The sequence below is a fragment of the Musa acuminata genome, chromosome BXJ2-11 (assembly GCF_036884655.1).
Source record: "Musa acuminata AAA Group cultivar baxijiao chromosome BXJ2-11, Cavendish_Baxijiao_AAA, whole genome shotgun sequence".
NCBI classification, from domain to species: domain Eukaryota; kingdom Viridiplantae; phylum Streptophyta; class Magnoliopsida; order Zingiberales; family Musaceae; genus Musa; species Musa acuminata.
In genome coordinates this window covers 24,077,302-24,096,268 of record NC_088348.1, presented here as the reverse complement: position 1 = coordinate 24,096,268, position 18,967 = coordinate 24,077,302, and the positions used below count along the sequence as shown (strand labels likewise).

The 18,967-nt window shown below is 37.8% G+C and overlaps 2 protein-coding genes and 1 non-coding gene across 3 annotated transcripts; all 3 read left to right on the top strand.

Annotated features, from left to right (window-relative positions):
• Positions 1 to 502: 502 nt before the first annotated feature.
• TRNAS-GCU (transfer RNA serine (anticodon GCU)) lies at positions 503 to 584 on the top strand. The gene has a single exon. It is a non-coding gene; the product is annotated as a tRNA-Ser (tRNA).
• A 4,543-nt stretch (positions 585 to 5,127) lies between these two features.
• LOC135626520 (4-coumarate--CoA ligase-like 3) lies at positions 5,128 to 10,187 on the top strand. Its single transcript, XM_065131892.1, has 6 exons — positions 5,128 to 5,947; positions 7,242 to 7,431; positions 8,674 to 8,819; positions 9,088 to 9,155; positions 9,249 to 9,351; positions 9,934 to 10,187. Exons 1-6 carry the CDS (start codon positions 5,555 to 5,557, stop codon positions 10,048 to 10,050), a joined length of 1,017 nt encoding a protein of 338 aa, XP_064987964.1. The 5' UTR covers positions 5,128 to 5,554; the 3' UTR covers positions 10,051 to 10,187.
• Positions 10,188 to 10,957: 770 nt separating this feature from the next.
• On the top strand, positions 10,958 to 17,204 carry LOC103971388 (choline-phosphate cytidylyltransferase 2). Its single transcript, XM_009385394.3, has 8 exons — positions 10,958 to 11,318; positions 13,193 to 13,306; positions 14,672 to 14,767; positions 15,344 to 15,386; positions 15,488 to 15,643; positions 15,757 to 15,825; positions 16,469 to 16,579; positions 16,753 to 17,204. The coding sequence occupies exons 1-8, from the start codon at positions 11,080 to 11,082 to the stop codon at positions 16,846 to 16,848; spliced, it is 924 nt and encodes a 307-aa protein (XP_009383669.2). The 5' UTR covers positions 10,958 to 11,079; the 3' UTR covers positions 16,849 to 17,204.
• The last annotated feature ends 1,763 nt before the right edge of the window (positions 17,205 to 18,967 follow it).

Here is an 18,967-nt window from a genome sequence, read left to right as displayed (position 1 = left end):
ACTGTGAACTTGTCTTCTACCGCAGTCTTCTCACTGTCAGCTTTTCGTCTATAGAAGGAAGGGCACAGATTATGCAAAATTTACTGTGAACTTGTCTTCTCACTATGAGCTTTTCGTCCCGGCGAGCCTTAGTGGCGGCGGCATTGACCCTGTCAAGAAGGGCTTGGGGGTTGGGGGAAGGATTCGGCTGAGGAAAGAATGGGTTCTGGAGGTAGGGCAAAATGGGAGGTTGGAGGAAGCAAGGGTTCAGGAAGGGGTTTGGTGGGAGGTTTGGAGGGTTTACATGGCCTTGAAGACTGCCGGGAAAGGCGAAGTTTAAATTCTGACGCCCCTGCCGCTAGAGCGGTTATACGGCGGCGGCGGCCGATACATGACGCCGATGGTGAAGAAAGCGCTCCCAAGGGGTAAAAGAGAAGCGGGAGAGAGTAACCATGAGAAATAGTTTGTACGGGATTAAGAGATTAATAATTTATAAATTTACTAAATAAGTCAATATGTCAACGTCGCTTTGGCCGAGTGGTTAAGGCGTGTGCCTGCTAAGTACATGGGGTTTCCCCGCGAGAGTTCGAATCTCTCAGGCGACGTTTAATATCTTTTTTGTTTTCTTACGTATCAAACAAAAATGCCAAGTAATTAATCCGAATCTCTCATGTGACGTTTAATTTTTTTTTCTTATATATCAAACAAAAATGTCAAGTAATTAATCCGATATCAGTCGATTGGCCAACAAATCCAACATAAAGAAAATAATTTCGAAGATATAAAATAATAATTTAGAACAACCAAATTATTATTTATTATTTTAAATATTTATTTTTTCCTGATACGCTCTTATTGTCAAACAAAAATGCCATGATATCATATGGTATAAACCCAACATAAAGGAAAGAATACATTTTTAAGAAAATAAAATAATAATTAAATTATTTTATTAAAATTATAAATGCAACAACAATAACACACCACAATATCTTAAGTAGGTTATTACACAAATTTCATTTGTAAATGTTAAAAAGTGTATAAAATAATATCCATAGTTAATTTTATGATATTAAATTTTTATATATAGTTTTAAATTTTATAATCCTTCTATCACCTCTTGCAGTATTAGTAGTAATTGTCATATATATCTTCTATTACATATTCTTATTATTTTAAATAATTTTTTATTAATTTATCATATATCAATCATAATTACATATAATAATTTATGAGCAACAAAATAGAGAAATCTATGGGAGACATCACATGCGGAAGAACATAAAACAAAAACCCCAAATTTTTCAAAAAGGTGTTCATCGTCTTGCGAAGATTGATGCGTAAAAACCCGCAAAACTTAAATCCATATGTGAGATAGATATGTTTTACTTAGAGAAATCGTATATTCCTAAATCCCTATGAATATGTAGGAGATGATGAAGGAGGTCAAACACCCTCCTCTCTAACGATAATCTACATAATAGGGCTGCGACGACGCTCCCAAAATTGCTGCCTAAATCTCCACACCTGCTATTTGAGAAGGAGAAGGGGAGAGGAGAGTAGGAGGTGTTGGGAAATCTTGGGGGCGACATCACATGTACAACAGAAAAATAAAAAATAAAATTCTCAATTCTCAAAGATATGTTCGTCGTCGTTCGAAGATTGGTGTGCAATAATCGTGAAAAGTAAAACTGCGTATGAGATAGATTTTGTTACCTAGGGAGATCATATATCCCTAAATTCCTACAGATCTCTAGGAGAGGGTGAAGGAGGTCAAGCGCCATCCTCTATAGTAGTGATCTATATGGTAGGGCTACGACGATGCTCCTCAAAACTCCGGCCTACTCTGAGGTAGATAAGGGGAGGAGAATAGGAGAGGCAACCAAAAAGCTCTAGCTTATTAACCACTAGTTCTCTCATATTTATAGAGGTCCCCTATCAACTTAATCCTAATATATCCTCCCCTATTGGGTATTGGATTTTCATCCAACTATCCAAGCCTCTTAGATTAGTGGATCTCTATCCATAGGATCCAATAATTTAGGGGCTTATTGGATATCCAATAAGATAGGGGCTCCGACGGATATCTCATATCCGAACCTCTACTCATCACAATGTCTACCATATATGTGTGACACTCTAGGATCAATATTGAGCTGGTCGTGAGTTATACCTGTCAGAACTCCTTCTAGCTCAGTGAATTATTATCTTCATAATAATTCACTCGACTCATCGAATGCGGACGTACTAGGCCACTACGTCATAGTCCCCAGACGATACAAGAGAATCCAATCTTGGACCTGTCTATCCTAAGTTACCATGTACCTATAGTCCCTCATCTATCTAATATCCCAGAAACCGTATACTGGGCATGGTGCTGTCAGACCCATATCGTTTCTATTCGAGTTTTGCTCTAATCGGATTCTCCCAAAGAACTCTTTCTCTCTCAATCCGAATAACCCTAGCCAAGGATTTGTTTGAACAAAAACATATGGGACATTCCTCTCATGACATGGAGAGTAGATGATCCTCTATCGATACTCAATAGCCCTCGTAAGGTTGACTACCACTCTTGAAGACCGGTTGTGCTAGATTTGGGACATCCAAACCTATAAGTCTGATATCAAAGAGTGGAGCACTCATACAGGGCATCCTTTATGTCTCAAGTCTAAGGACCAGATACACCATTGAGACTACGGAATCGCTATCTAACAATAAGGCATTATCAACCATCCAGCATTCCGTAAGCAGATCAATCAGTGAACTCATTCCCCAATGAGCACTTGTATTATATCCCTAGTGTCCCTACACGGGCAACTATGATACTAGTTGTATCCATCATATGGATAGGTATACAACACACCAGTTTGTCTAGTTATCTCGATGTCCCTCTCGAGTAACCTATGGCCGAGATTATTTAGGATCTGTATTTAAAGGTGAATCGGTCTCATTATAATGATCTCGTTGCGATCTGATTCTCATTATCTCATCACAATCTGATTCCCATTACATAGATCCTAGGACATCACTATATATATATATATATATATATATATATATATATATATATATATATATATATATATATATATATAAAGTGATAAAATATCAAAATATAATAAGCAAAAAAGTTCCGTGTCAAATCACACATATCATCACTCATGTGATTGGCTTGTTGGGCACCTATGACTAGTAGGAGGTGGCAACCAAGAAGCTTACGACCCATGGGTATTTGGTTCTCTCCTATTTATAGAGGTCCCCTGTGCTAGTCATGAGTGCCCTACAAGCCAATCACGTGAGTGATGACACGTGTAACATGACACACAATCTTTATTATTATTATTATTATTATTATTATTATTATTATTATTTCTCACTTTATATTGCTTGTTGTATAAATATATTGTGATGTCTATGGATCTGTGCAATGAGAATCAGATCGTGATGAGATCACAATAATGAGACTGATTCACCTTTAAACACAAATCCTAAATAATCCTAGTCATAGGTTACTCGAGAGGGACATCGAGATAACAAGACAGAAAAGTGTATTATATACCCTGTCCATATGATGGAGGCGGCTAGTCTCATAGCTGCTTATATGGGGACACTAAGGATATAGTACAAGTGCTCATTGGAGAATGAATTCACTGATTGATCTATTCATGGAATACTGGATGGTTGATGATACCTTGCTATACTGTAGTAGTGCTACAGTACTACAGTAGAGAGAAAGAAATATTTTAAATTAAGTGTACCACTCGGTACGCCCTGGTATACCACTCGGTACATGATACCGTACCATACCGAGCCAACCTCGAAATACTGGTACAGTATGATATTGTATACCTTGGTTCCAAGTACTTGATATTCTCGTGGCAGTGACTCCTGTCCTGTGACTCATTTCTTTTCCAATTGGATCTTTGTCCCTTGATTGTGCTGGTGATGTTTGCAATGCAATCTTAGTTGTTATTTTGAGAATGTACAACAATATAAGAACAAAGAAGTATGTCATCATTCTATTTTCTGCATTGATATGTCGGCGCATATGGCATGTAAGATTGGTTTCTCTTGTACAAACTTTTGATTTCACCATATGTGTGACTCTGCTTCCTCATTTCTCAATCAGATGTTGAAGTCTACAGAAGTCGGACGAGTGATTCTGAACTCGGTTTGTCTAATATAAGATGTTGGGCTGAATCATGTGGTTCTTAACCGAAACCATTTGAGTAGGTTGGTTTTTGCTGAATCTGGTCAAATTTGTGCAATTTCAACTGTTTGGTTGAAATTTTATACCAAGTAATTTTGCTCATAATCAAGCAGACAGCACACTGGTTTGGGCTCAGGCCAGTATGTAATTTCATTATGGATGAAATTACTTGTGAAGTAATTTCATGCCAAAAATTACATCCACAGGAACACAGATAAATGAAGTTCATGGCCATTGTTTCTGTGCTTTTTCAAATGGAACGGGCAGATTGTGGCATTATTGAAGAGATTCATACAACATAGCACCACTTCTGGATAAAATGAGCAAATTTTAACATAGTTACAACACACTAACACAGCACGTAACTGTCTAATAGTTTAGATAGTTTAATTAATATGTGATATCTGATGAGTTTAACTTGATGCTGGGCATGTTAGATTTATACCATTATCTTGTATGTGTGATACTCTATTTATTAAGTCAACATTCTTTGCTTGCATCCTGCATTTCCTTGATATAAAAATATCATTTTAGAGAACTGTTGCTATTTGCTTGTTTTAAGTTGAACAGAATTGAATGGGCACTTGCAGTCATACTATTTATAATGCCTAACATTTAAATTTACATCTTTTATATTTTGAAGATAGAAGTTTGTTCTAAATGCAGTTTTATTTTCATCAGGCTATGCATGCTGCTCGAATGTATATTGCAGAGACTTCTCCAACTCAGATACGAGGCAGACATCTCTCTCTGAAAGAGTTCTTCATTGTCTTTGGGATGCTTGTAAGTATAAATATACTGGTGTGTCAAAAATATGTGGGCTTGGATATGTAAATGCTCATTGTTTTGCCATACTTGCAGTTGGGATATATCTCTGGCAGCATCTATGTTGATTTGATTGGTGGATGGCGTTATATGCATGCCACTAGTGCTCCTATATGTCCCTAATCATGGGCATAGGAATGTGGTGGTTACCACCATCACCTCGTTGGCTGCTTTTGTGCGCCATACAGGGTAAAGGAAGCCTGCCACATGTGAAAGAAGTTGCCATTACCTGTCTGTGTCGTTTGAGAGTGTAGCTTTTAGTAGTTCAGCTTCAGAACAAGTTGACTTGATTTTGGATGAGCTGTCATATGTGGATCAGGAAAAACAAGCTGAGGCAACGTCGCGAAGCTGGGCGGATTGGATGTCAAGATCGTCACGGTGCCGGAGGAGCCCAAGTTAGACGCCCACAAGTTCGTCCTCTTCAACAATCTCATTTCGAGTGATCCCAATGACGCCCCGAGGCCTATCATCCGTCAGACCAACACCGCCGCGATACTCTTCTCCTCCGGCACCACTGGGGCCAGCAAAGGGGTTGTTCTTATGCACAGGAACCTTATTGCTACGGTGGAGCTTTTTGTTCGACTCGAAGCTTCACTGTATAGTAGTGAGAGCTGGAGGAATGTTTACCTCACAGCCATCCCCATGTTCCATGTGTATGGTCTTTCCCTCTTCTCCATGGGGCTCCTGTCGTTGGGATCCACCATTGTGGTGATGAGAAAGTTCGATGTGGAGGAGGCAGTTCGAGCTATCGATGCGTTTAAGGTCACTCATTTTCCTACTGTCCCACCGATAATGACCGCCCTGATAAGGGCCAAGGGTGCCACGGGCTGCCGATTACAGTCCCTCGTGCAGGTTTCATGTGGAGCGGCTCCGATTGCCCCAAAAACTATTCATGACTTCTTGAAGGCATTTCCTCATGTTGATTTCATTCAGGTGAGACTAGTTATTTAATCATCTTTGATGATCGCTCTTCCTATCGTTAGATTTTACATGGCACCCTCAAGTTTTTGATATTTGATTAAGACAAGTACGAGATTTGGAGCTTTGGTTTTATGAATCATAGATCAAAGTTAATTTGTTTACTTGCTCTGCGTCTTGGGTTTTGAGCACCCATGTGGTCACATCTCTTTGCATTTAATGTTGCATCTCGTAGATAATTCTTTGTTCTATTTTATGCAAAATTGATGCAAATGCAACTTGTATTGATGCATAAAAAGGCATGTTGTGGTAGTGTTACTCTTCTTCAATATGGACATCCGTTTGTGTCCTTTTTCTTCAATATGAAAATTCCTCTCAAGTCTTTCCATTCCTGTAGGTTGCATGAAGCATAATCTCCAGAATCATTAGTTTATATTTTTACTGTAGATTCATTCTACTATGGAAATCTATGTGCTTGTAGCAACTTCCTGTAAATTACTAACTCAGGATGTGAATGGCTTCGACACAGGTGAGTTGCATACTCATATAGGGTGAATGGTGTGCGTATAATCTGGAGTCCATCATGCACCAAAGGAAAAAAGTTTGAAAGATGCTTATCTATATCCTAAATGACTAGAACTTAACATCTTTAATGAGTATCTATTCAAAGAGAGATGAAACCATAAACACATAAATTTATGAAGACCAAATGGCCACTTTATTGTTTACCATCCATGTGAATATCTGAATCTAATATTTTAAATTCTAGTTTAATTGAATCTAACATCCAAATTTGAATTGGATATTTGTATACAGATCCATGCTTGGTGTGAGAATTATATTTGTAATTGACATTATGAAACAAGTATAAAATGTGGAAGTGGATGTATTATTATCTTTTTCTAAATATCCCTGCCTTTGGGAAAATGATGGGCAAAGTAGATCTCTGTTTCTTACATAGCATCCGCTGAGCCTTCTTATTTTTGATACGTGAGTGGTGATTTTAATAAATTCATAATGTATATTGGACTTCTGATTTGGTATGTTTTCTGGTATTCAGAAGTAGCGCATCATGACATTAGCACTTGACTTATCCTCATGCTTGGGTCGTACCAATAATAGCATTATGCTGGCATAATGCTTGTGCCAGGTTGGCATAGATTTTGTGCTAAATTTGTGCCAACTGGCATGGTTGTGACTGCATGTAGCCAGCTTCTAGGCTGCCACCATAACTTAAAACTTTAAGGCGTTTACATATTTGTTGACTTTCATTTAATGGGTATTATTGTTTTATATAATTTTATTGCAGGGGTATGGCTCGACAGAATCTGCTGCAGTAGGAACTCGTGGTTTCAATACAACAAATTGTAAAAGGCATATTTCTGTGGGATTGCTAGCTCCAAACATGCAAGCTAAAATTATTGATTTAGAGACAGGGTCTTGTTTGCCTCCTGGTACAAGTGGAGAGCTGTTGCTTCATGGATCAGCCATTATGAAAGGTAAACTTAAAAATAGTTACAGCAGCCTAAGCTTCTAAGCTTTTATTTGGGCATGTTTTGGAAAAATTTGTTTGGCTGCATCTAATCTTACTGTGGAAGCGTTTTGTTATCCTGCTCTTTAAGGCCATTTGATTTGCATCTATTTCGTTGATTGTTTTGTTAATTTCTAGATCCCATACCAAGGCCTGTGTATTTCATCTTCATCCTGATCTTCTAAAATATTGCATTGATTTAATTGGCAATGGAAAAGATAGATCTTATAAATGCAGACAAGACTGTAGTTGCTTCTCGTCAGAAGATTAAATGGTTATAATTAATCTCGAATGAGTTTGACTTGGTTCAGGTTCATGAATGGAAAATCACTTGATCCAGGTTGATTTGAAATTATGAAGAATGCAACTGTATAAGATGGCAGACTATATACAATATTATGCATATGAAGAAGCATATTTTTACTGCTATTCAGGATGAGAGCCCGTGGATTACAAACTTACGCCTCTGCCACAAGGGCCAAGCAGAAATGGAAACTAAATTACGGACATTCACCAAGTATGTTTAGGTCCGTGCCCTGAGAATTCTTGCCATGGCAAAGGATGGGCAACTGCCATATGAAACTAACATTTTCACATAAATATACTAACTTACCAATTTATGATCATCACAATTATGTGGAGGTATGCTTGAGTTAGTGTTGAGTTGCAATCTAGAGAATTTATTGGATATCATGCAGATTAAAGATGCTGACCATTTAGGTAATTCTGTATAGTGTATATTATTTCCTGGCATGGCCTGTAGTGATTCTGTACACCACTGATTGTATACCTGGCTATAAAACAGCCTTTTTAGTTTGACAATATGATGCTGAATAAGTGCAATTATCTTCACTATAGTTAATATCGTGAAGAAACTACATGGAAGATAGGTCAGATTGATATTTCTGATGTTTGGCTTCTCATTCGTGTGTAAGAATTAGCCCTATTACTTTCTGAAACACATTGTGCACTTTCATTAAGGCGAACCAATGCAGATCAAAGTGGCTCAAGTATTTTTTCGTTTTTCTGTCTACCAAACTTGTGTCGTATATATATCTTTATATAGGTGATTGTATGTTGCTTAAGTGTTGCAGCGGAAACATGTATAGTTGTAGTGACGATTGCTAGAATAAGCCCCCTTTATTTTCTTTGCCATCAGTTCCAAATATCAACTTCCAATTGTATAACCATTGATATCAAAACTTAACAGGCTACTTAAATGATGATAATGCAACTTCATCAGCAATCATCGAGGATGGTTGGTTAAAAACAAGGGATATTGCATACTTTGATGGAGATGGATACTTGTATATATTGGACCGTCTGAAAGAGACCATCAAATACAAAGGATTTCAGGTATATCCAATTCTCATACTCATGATGCAAAAAGAGGGCTGATAAGTAATGTGCTGTTCTTCAGTATATGCCTTATTTTACTATGAGAAAATAGGAACATTTGGGAGATTTCAAGAAGTATTCATTAATAATTAAAATATCAAACCGAAATGTTAAAAGAAAAGAAGCCATATACAAGTCTGCTTGAGCCTTATTACATGATCATGTTTGCCTGTTGCAACTTTCTGCAGTATCTCTGTAAATTTCTTGTATGACATCTCTCTTGCAGATAGCACCAGCTGATTTGGAAGCCTTGTTGATTGCACATCCTGACATCGTGGATGTTGCAGTGACAGCGTAAGCTTTACAAGTTCAACAAAGAACCCAGAGATTCTTAATGCGTGCATCTTTCGCTGCTTTTATCCTAATATTATCCTATGACTTCTGGAGGGCTAAGAACGAAGAAGCTGGGGAGATACCAGTGGCATTTGTAGTTACGAGGTCAGGAAGCAAGCGTTCATCCACTGATGTTATCGAGTTTGTGGCAAAGCAGGTATCCACATTAATTGCATCAGTTCCTTTTTCACTTGAAAACCATAAATCTTTTAAAAAACTTTTAGAGATCAAAGGGTAAAATAAATCTTCTGTCCTTAATGCCATATTTATCTAGAGATCACTGATGCCTGAAGCCTGATTAATCCTCCAGAAAAGCACGTGACAATTGTGGGTTAGCGTAAACAGATTAGCGTACGTTGATGGTCTGTCAATGACACCCGACATGGTGCCTCCCTACAGCCATAATGAATAGAATCTTGTCTTTAGTTGATCTATTTAGTCTCAAGCATATAAATAAAGGAAAACCTTCAATAGCACATCCAAATTAACACAATCGTTTGACCCTTAGAATGCACATGTAAGCAGTCTTCTGCCAGTTCTTTCAAGGTTGACTTCTGGTTCATCTGATCCTGATCGAGGCTCTGGAACTTAATAATAACAGATGCTTACGAAACTATCTCCTGTATCTTAAATTGAGATGTATCTTTGGGACCATGACCTAAGTTCAAGTAATATTTTGACTCTTTGAATCCAGATCTCAATATTCTTTTACATCGTCTTCTGTTGATGTTTGTTCTAGGTGACTCCCTTTAAGAAGGTTAGAGAGGTGGTCTTCGTCAACTCGATTCCCCGATCACCAGCAGGGAAGACATTAAGAAGGAAACTGCGAGACACTTTAGCTGCTTCAAGGATGTAATTCGACTGCAGGACAGAAAAGTTAACTTTATTGGTTCATATCGTTTAATATCCACAGTTTCCTTTCTCAAATTTATGCATCTTTATCAAAATTATTTTTGCAGAGAATAAATAATATAATTCTACATGATTTCCAAGCAGATGCTGAGGCTGTGGTCTCATGTTTCCAGAATAATCTTTCGACAGCTTCGCATTCGTTGTGTTGGCTCGCCAAAGAGGAATTATTTCAGAGACGTTCGATTCGTGGATCTTACATGGTCATCACGTGTCCAGCACGCGTGTATCACCGGATCGAGTCGGTTGGGAGAAGTTGGAAGGGCTGACGTATGGCATCTTGCTATTACTAAACTAAGAGAGGCAATAAAATCGAATGACAAAAGTATCGTCAAATCACTAAACACTCAATCATGTGTTTTTTAGCATACGACAATAAGATTTCTCTTAAAAGAAAAAAAAAAAAAAGGATCATACCAGAATTGATATTACTGACTTATAATGAGCGAAATATATTGATCCGATAAGGAATCCTTATACCACAAAATTAATCAAAGTCGAAAAAAGATATATTATTATTCTTTTCTAATTTAGATTATTTTTATTAAAATTATATTAAAATTATATTTATTTCTAACTTAAAAATTTTAATCTAATTTTATTTATTTTTAGATAATTTTAAAATTATTTTTGAATTTTATATATCTCGATAGATACCATATTGGTTGATACACGTAACCGAAATTATAAATCTTGGATCATACAAAGTAAAATTTTTAGAGGTGAGAATTGAATCGTTGCATGATGATTCATCAAATGAAGGGACTAATAATTGCCTCATAAAATTTAGAGGTTATTTCGGTAAATTCAATAGGAAAAAGACATATCTTCGATCGTTGATTGATTTATTTGCAGAGAGGCATGCCATCGGCACTCTTTCCTCGATCTCCGCCTCCTCCAGCTTGCTTCTCTCCGTACCGTGGTTCTCGTGACGGGAATCGTCCGGCTAGGACAGGTGGGCTCGTGAACGTCTCCGATGGCGCGGTTACCTCGTAGGCGGCAAGGCGGTGTGCCCAAGGAAGGCGGCTCCGGCGACGGTCGCGTGCCGCCCACCAAGTCGGCCGAGGAATCCTCGGCGTCGACTGTGTCCCCACGCGATCCGCCGGAGCCCGAGAAGGAACCCCCGTTGGATAGGCCGGTCCGCGTCTACGCCGACGGGATCTACGATCTTTTCCACTTTGGGCATGCTCGAGCTCTTGAACAAGCCAAGAAATTGTGCGTCCTCTTTCCCGTTTCATTTGGTTTTATTACACATATATTCCTTACATGTATACATTTTCTGGAATCTTGATGATTGTTGGTCAAGAATTTCGAAGTTCTGGTTAAAAGAATTAGATTGTGGTGCAAAACCTTAATGGCATTGGAATCGAAACTAGATCATATATGCGTCGTAAGGCATCACGAGCATGATGGAATCATAGAGCCATGTTCTTCTTTAGTTTGATTTCTGTCATAAATTAAGATTCAGTTTAAATAAAGAGCGTCTTTGTGATTAATTCTTGTGAATGCATCACACGCTTGGGCACGTGTTCCTTCCTTCGGTGCCGCTGAATGATTTGATTTAGTGCTTTGACATGGGGATCCTGTTTCCTAACCCCGAGTCAAAAGTCAGTAAAGTCCACTTGTGTGATTTGGAACAAGATACCATGCGAAGAGATTTGCAATCCTAATTTGTTAATTGCTTGTGTTTAAAGTAATGGTGGCAGAGATTTTGTTTGTAGATTGGACATTTCTTGCAGTTAAGAGCAAAGCTTTTTCTTTTTGCTGCAGAATATGATATTGTGAGTGAACTTAGTTTTTCTCTGGAACCTATGATGATTATAGGGCCGTAAAAGGGTTGGATTATGATCAGCCAGTACATGATGTGAATCAGATCTGATTCAACCAAATAATCCAGTGAATTTGCTAAAAACTTGTCCAATCGACACCTTGAACTCCTACCCAAAAAATCAATCTGAAAACCTGATTGTAAACTAACATTGAGAAATTGCTTATACTTGATCAAGTTCTGAATTGAGATATTAACAGGTGTTGTTCATTTGTTGAATCTGATTAGATCAGCAATGGCTTGGGTTGACGTCGATGCACCTCTTTTCGGAATATTAATTGATCTCCAATCAGAATGTTGGTTCAAAATGTTTATCCATATTTGTCTTGGATCTGATTGGCTTTAGAATGGATTGAATTATGTCTTATCTTTATACAACCCTATGTGAAAATATATATCCTGGAGGAGTTGGTTTAAATTTTCTTTCCTTTATTTTAAACGTTGATTAGAATCTGTATTTTAGGTAATTGTATTAGCTGAAAAGCCAAGTATAAGGCCTTTGATTACTGTGAAGTTCTGTCTGTAGTTCAGTAATATCTTTAATAAACCTCTTCAACAATCAGAACTTCGATTATTCATTATTTTGGTAAATTTGAGGATGAGCTCCACTTCCATAATTTTTTAACAAATAATAAATGCTTTTACACTGTGCACTTTCCTGGTATAAGTGTAGGGGCAACAAAATAGTACTTGGATGGTTTCCACAGATGGAAAAATGATCATCTTCTTATTTTTGTTGATCTCTGGACTTATGGAGTTCTTATGTAACATCTAGCCAGTATAAGGTATTATATTGTTAGTTATAATTTTCGGCTGCAAGTATTGATAAGCTTTTATGCTAAAGAAATAATGCTCCCTCTTTTTGTACAGATTACTGAAATATTATGCTGCATTGGTTGATTTGACTTTATCTATAATATTCTAACTTGAGCATTTTTGTATCATTTAATCAGGCTCTAAATATTATTCTTGTGCTCAAAAGTTTTTCCAGTTTCCTAGATTACCACCTTCTTAAGCTTTGATAGCAGAAAAGTTCTTAAGCTGTAATTTTTTCTCCCTGAACAAAGTGTATAGCGAGTTCATTTTGGTCAAGAAAATGAATGGAAAGTCAAACAGAGAGATAAAGCCATAGAATTTGTCTTTTCTCTCCATCTAAGATTCTGTTATTCTTTCAAAATCTTATTGCTTATGAATTGTAATTATGCTGAGACATGGTTTCTAATGAACTATCTTGCTTAAATTGACATGTTCTTTTTTTCAGATTCCCAAACACTTATTTACTTGTGGGTGTCTGCAATGATGAAATTACTCATAGATATAAGGGGAAAACAGTCATGAATGAATCTGAGCGTTATGAATCTCTCCGTCACTGTAGGTTTGTACTCTGAAATCCTTTTTACTTGTAGTGGGAAACTTTTGGTTTACTGGTGAATTACTTCTGCTGCTTTTTTTATCTTTCGGTGATGTAAATCTAGTCAAACAAATAATGGTTTTTTTGATATTTGTAGACAACCATGTAAATTCTATTTCATAAGAAAGCAAAAAAAAGGTACTTTTCGTTATTCAATGTAATCTTTGATGTTGTTTCTTATCTCCCCCATTAAACACAATTATGAGTCAGAAGTCATATAAGAAATGCTTCTTAGGTAAAATTAGCCACATCCTTCTGACATTACTAGGACAGAAAATTATTCTCTTAATAAAGAAATAACAAACTGAAGCTTTGTAACCATTGCTCTCTGACTAACCTACATGGGAGAGACAACAGACTATAAAGAAACAGATTTAACAGATAGTTGATTTAAATTTGGAATTTTTCATTATTGTTGAATATCAAAATGGCTCTTTAGTCTAATGCTATTATGCTATGATGCTCGTAAGAAATTGGATGCTTATTAAATCAAATATTATATTGTGTAACAAGTTATTTTATTTGGAGTTGCCTTTTTCCTACTCAGTTTAATACATATTACAGAAAATAGTTACCACAGTACTTGTCGACCTAAACAAAAAGTTATTTCCAGATTTTGCTGTTACTTTTGTTGATTATTGGTCATGTATACCTCATGAGCCTGTGTTTTTTTGCATATCAGGAACAAATTACGTCACTTTCTTATTATTAATTTGATACTATAATGATACAATAGCAACAACAACATACCGTAATATCCCAATTGTTTTGGGTTGTGGCTGCATGAATCTTTCGCTGCTATTGAGCTCTGTACAAAGCATCCTCCATAAATCAAAATTGATGATCTGATGATCAGCTATTAAATCCTTTCCAGTTACAATATCTTAGTTAAAGGTAGTGTTAGTGATCTTAGAGCAGCGTCAAGATCAGCGTCATCACCAAGCTTTTGCCTTTATTTGAAAAAAATTCTGATCATGCTGGTGAATTAACAATTACTTTTAATTAGTGATTAATTGCATGATTTGCTTTCTTTCCTTTATCATGTTCTTGTTTTGTGTCTACTCTTGTTTGCTTCATTTGTCATGGTATGTCATTTGACTTGTATTATAAGTCAGACTGCTGATTTTGTGAACTCTTTAGTGTAATAACTAGTCGTACGTGAGTTCTGTCGGTATGTCAAGTTACATGTTGGCATATGCTTTAGCTTTGATGCGAATGAGCTCTCATGTAAATTACTAAAATCAGACAAAATGAATTTAGCTAAAGTGCTGTGTAATTTATGTTTTTCATCACATTTACAGCTGAAATATTGTACTTACTTAATTGTAGGTGGGTAGATGAAGTTATTCCTAATGCTCCATGGGTTATCACAAAGGAGTTCCTCAACAAACACAAGATTGACTACGTTGCTCATGACGCCCTTCCGTAAGATATATAATTCCTTTCTGAAGCTGCGAGTTATCAAAAAAATATTTCAAATTTATAATTTCTTTATTAATAGATCCACATACTTGTTGGTTTTTTGATAGTATAGGCTATAGCCAGCTCATAATACATTATATGGGTACTTTCTATAATTGTCCATGAATTCACGTGTCTTGGTTATTTTTAGATTAGTCAATGCGGTCCTATGCTCCTATGTAACAATTCTTGAATTTTGTAAATACATTGGAAGAATATAAGCTTTACTCATCTGATTTATCAAAATATTTTGATCAAGCAAAGGTTGGATTTGTCGAATTGCTGAAATGGTGCATTTTTTACTCTCACCTATAGTACCTAGGCAAAACTGGACTTACTATTCTTTTAATTGTTTATTGTTTGTGCTGTTTCTCAACTTAATCATCCAAAAAGGTCAATTTCTATGGAGTTTCAAGTCCTTGGTATTGGCCATTGTTAGCGTAAGTCCCACCTGTCCAATTGGTAAAAACTAGTTTAGATGTAGACTTTGTTGTTATATCATGTGCCCCACAGTTCCGTTATCAAAATAGTCTTTTGCAGATATGCAGATGCAAGTGGATCTGGCAATGACATATATGAATATGTTAGTTCTCTTGTTGGAATTTATGATCTTATGCCATTTTGATTTCAGTTATTTGAAGACCCACACATTCATTAAACAATCAGAATTACATTTTCTTGTAGGTCAAGTCCATTGGGAAATTTAAAGAAACAAAACGGACAGATGGGATATCAACCTCAGACATCATAATGAGTATTTTGAAAGATTACAACAAGTATGTTATGCGTAACTTAGCTAGAGGGTATACAAGGAAGGACCTCGGTGTGAGCTACGTGAAGGCATGATATTGCTCTTGAATTGTTGCCTTTAATTGAATGAATATATCTCTTGTCATTTTTGCCAATCTCTGCCATCTTTATTCCTTCTTGTCATTCTACCTTATTGCTACCAGGAGAAGCAACTGAGAGTGAACATGGGCATAACTAAATTGCGTGAGAAAGTGAAAGAACAGCAGGAAAAGGTATGCTGAAGGTTTAGTTATCTGGTATGATCCAAATCATAGCTCTCTGTGGTCCTTAGTTCTAGATCTCAGGTTGCCAAGTTCTTGCTCCTTCCATTCAATGATCTGCTTTGATGTGATATCAGAGGAATATGTTGTTTTCTTATTCTTCTTTTTGAATGCACATAAATCATAAAGGACAAGGAAAATAAGTTAATCCAACCAACATTTGTCGTCAAGAGCTTGCTGTTGCATGTTATGATCGATTTCATCGAAGCACATGTTGAATCCTAGTAAATAAATCATAATTGTTATTCAAGAATTCCATCTGGATTTAAAAACATATGGCGGTTGAAGACAAAAGCCTGATTTATGCATGCCATCATCATCTGAAATCTCTGCCTTCTCTTTCTTATCAGGACATTTTTTTCCTTTGATAAATCTGTTTTATAATGAGAGTTATAATCACCAGCCTTATGTAGTAATTTGTAATATTCTATCCTTAGTATGTAATTTTCAAAGACCAAAATTGAAATATCTATCTAATATTTTTGAAGATAGACACTTCACAATCACGCAAGAAAAAAACTATATTCTTTTATGTGATTATTTAGTGTTGATTTTCAATTTGTAATGGTATTAATTGATATATTGCTCCCTGCAGTTACATACAGTAGCAAAAACTGCTGGGTTGCATCAAGATGAGTGGGTTGAAAATGCGGACCGCTGGGTCGCAGGATTTCTTGGGAAGTTTGAGGAAGGATGTCATATCATGGTGAGTTGTCAGATCTGAAATTTCTAATAATTTCTGGATGTGATTATAAAACATATTCTTCATGGGAATTGGCATTCGCATGTCGACAAATACCTTATGGATTTAGCAAAATAGTTTTATGTGTTCCCTCCATCCGACCAGTAGATTAATGTCTAGTTGGGTAACAATAACAGGAGACGGCCATCAGAGACCGAATTCAAGAGAGACTCAAAAGGCAGTCGAGCAAAGAGATGAATGCCAACCTTCTGCAAGAACCAGTCGCTTCATGACATATCGGATAAGTAACTGTACTACTATCATGCTCCTTAGTATTGTGCTTTTCCTCCTATTCATAGACTATCACTGCTAAAGCGGTTAGAGTCGATTGCCAGTACATCAAAAGTATGCCAGGAGACAGCTGAATGGCTTTTCCACTTTGTGGTTTTTTGCTGTTGGATATAGTGAAGTTGGATGATCACCACGGCATGGGAATGAATCATGTTTCAGGTTGTGTCGTTACCAAACTGGCTTGCAGATTGTACGTATGTGTGCTGGACTTTGAACCTTCTATTTGCTTCAAGTACTCTTAGGATCCACTGATGGAATATTTTACATTGTCCTATTATTATGGAAGTCATTTCCAGCATGCCAAATGGATTCACTGATGGAATATTTTGTGTTATCATCTGTAGCGCTTAAAAATCTCGTCGCAAAATCAAGCGGAACACAATTTTTTCCTATTTGACCTGATGATGATTATCTTGACAATTAATCTCGATTGCTCGTGCTTTGTGATGTTCAAAAATGCTTGATAATTGCCTTTAGGTACGTTCCGATTGATTGATTGCACGTCTTGCAGCACGCCGTGTACGTGCCGGGCATTTCGTCGAACAGCGGGAACGCTGACGCACAGCAGGAGGTCGGCGGCCGACTTCATCGAGCCGGACTCAAACGTATTTTGCGACGGCGAGAGCTTTCCGAAGCCAACGAATCGGATGTGAACTTGAGGGCTTCGATGACGCCTGAGAGCATGCGGTAACGGGCATCGTGTCGCACTGCTATGGTGTATGTTAATCGTTAGTACTAGAGTATGCTCACCGTCCGTGAGAATAAGATGTCGCAGTTACGACGATTCGTAGCGATTTAATTTTCTTGGGGGCAGTTCATGCACTCAGTGGGAGTCGGTAAGAGTCCGTAACCGTCCTGCGGATCTCCAGCGTCCTTCGAATCCAGAATAAGCCCGGCTGCTATCGGGCCCATTAAGAAGAATGAGGTATGGAAACCGCCTCGTGATCTTACCGCCAGCCACTAGGTACCTGAAACACCTCAAAAAAAAAAAAAAATAAATCTTTGCAAAATCGTTCAATCTTATGTTACCTTATTCTGCCCTGCGGTGATCAGACTCTTGTGTTGCCTATCCTGCGATTGTAACAGCGTCGAGTAAGCTGGTGCACGCGGAACCAGTCTCGCTCGGTTTCCTCTGCAGAGCTCTCGTCGACTTCTACCTCTAACTTCGCCAACATTGGCCGCTTCGCCGTAGATTGGAACCTTCAACCTACCAGACAACCTAATATACCATCAGGTCTACTTCATGGCAGGTATGCAGAACACACGCTTATATCGTAAGGTGTGCTTTTTATTTGATTCCATAACGATGCGTCTCGACAACTCGTCATCCATGCTAGAAGAATGCGTCAATCTCGGAACCACCGGCGACAAAGCTCCTCATGCATCCTCCTCCCCGTAGGCGGAGAAAGCAGTCAAGTGATGGAGTGGACCTCGAAGCCACATTCTCCTAAATCAGCCACAGAGCTTCCGGCGCCTGTCCAGCCTCGTAGTGGCAGCGCATGACCGTGTTCCTGCTCGCCGGTCATTTCGTCGAACACCTGGATCGCCGAGGCAAAGAGCTTCTTTGCCAGGGCGGTGTGAACGAACTTGCCGCAGCGAACGAATAGGAAGTGAATGCGTTCTGCTCACCGTCCCTCGAGAATAAGTAAGCACAAATTGGTCGATTTCGCAACCATTTTTTCGAGTTAGTTCAGGCACCCAGTGGGAGGCGGTAAGCGTATAGCGAGGTTTCCAGATATTCGACGTGACGTCATTCAATCGGGGCCGGATCAAACCGGTCCGACCCAATTGCATAAGAAAAAAGCCCGACCGCCATCCGAGAACGGGCCGCAGATTCTAACAGGCTGGGCCCATAACGAAGCAGAAGGTCTGCACACCTTTCAAATCCTTACCGCAATCCACCCGGTGCCTAAACTGCCTCCAAAAAAATTAAATCTTGGCAAAATCATTAAATTTACGTCATCTTATTCTGACATACGGTGATCAGACTCCAGTTACACAATTAAGCTTCATGCAACAGTGATAGCGCGATGAAAGCGGTTCACGCTGAACCTTTCTCTC

Bases quoted from the DNA above. Each gene is read 5' to 3' on its own strand.
- LOC103971388 (XM_009385394.3), top strand. From the start codon at position 11,080: ATGGCGCGGTTACCTCGTAGGCGGCAAGGCGGTGTGCCCAAGGAAGGC. The intron at 15,387-15,487 runs GTTAGTTCTCTT...ATTTTCTTGTAG, and splicing joins GCAATGACATATATGAATAT to GTCAAGTCCATTGGGAAATT. The intron at 15,826-16,468 runs GTATGCTGAAGG...TGCTCCCTGCAG, and splicing joins TGAAAGAACAGCAGGAAAAG to TTACATACAGTAGCAAAAAC.
- LOC135626520 (XM_065131892.1), top strand. From the start codon at position 5,555: ATGCACAGGAACCTTATTGCTACGGTGGAGCTTTTTGTTCGACTCGAA. The intron at 8,820-9,087 runs GTATATCCAATT...TCTCTCTTGCAG, and splicing joins TCAAATACAAAGGATTTCAG to ATAGCACCAGCTGATTTGGA. The intron at 9,156-9,248 runs GTAAGCTTTACA...TGACTTCTGGAG, and splicing joins GTGGATGTTGCAGTGACAGC to GGCTAAGAACGAAGAAGCTG.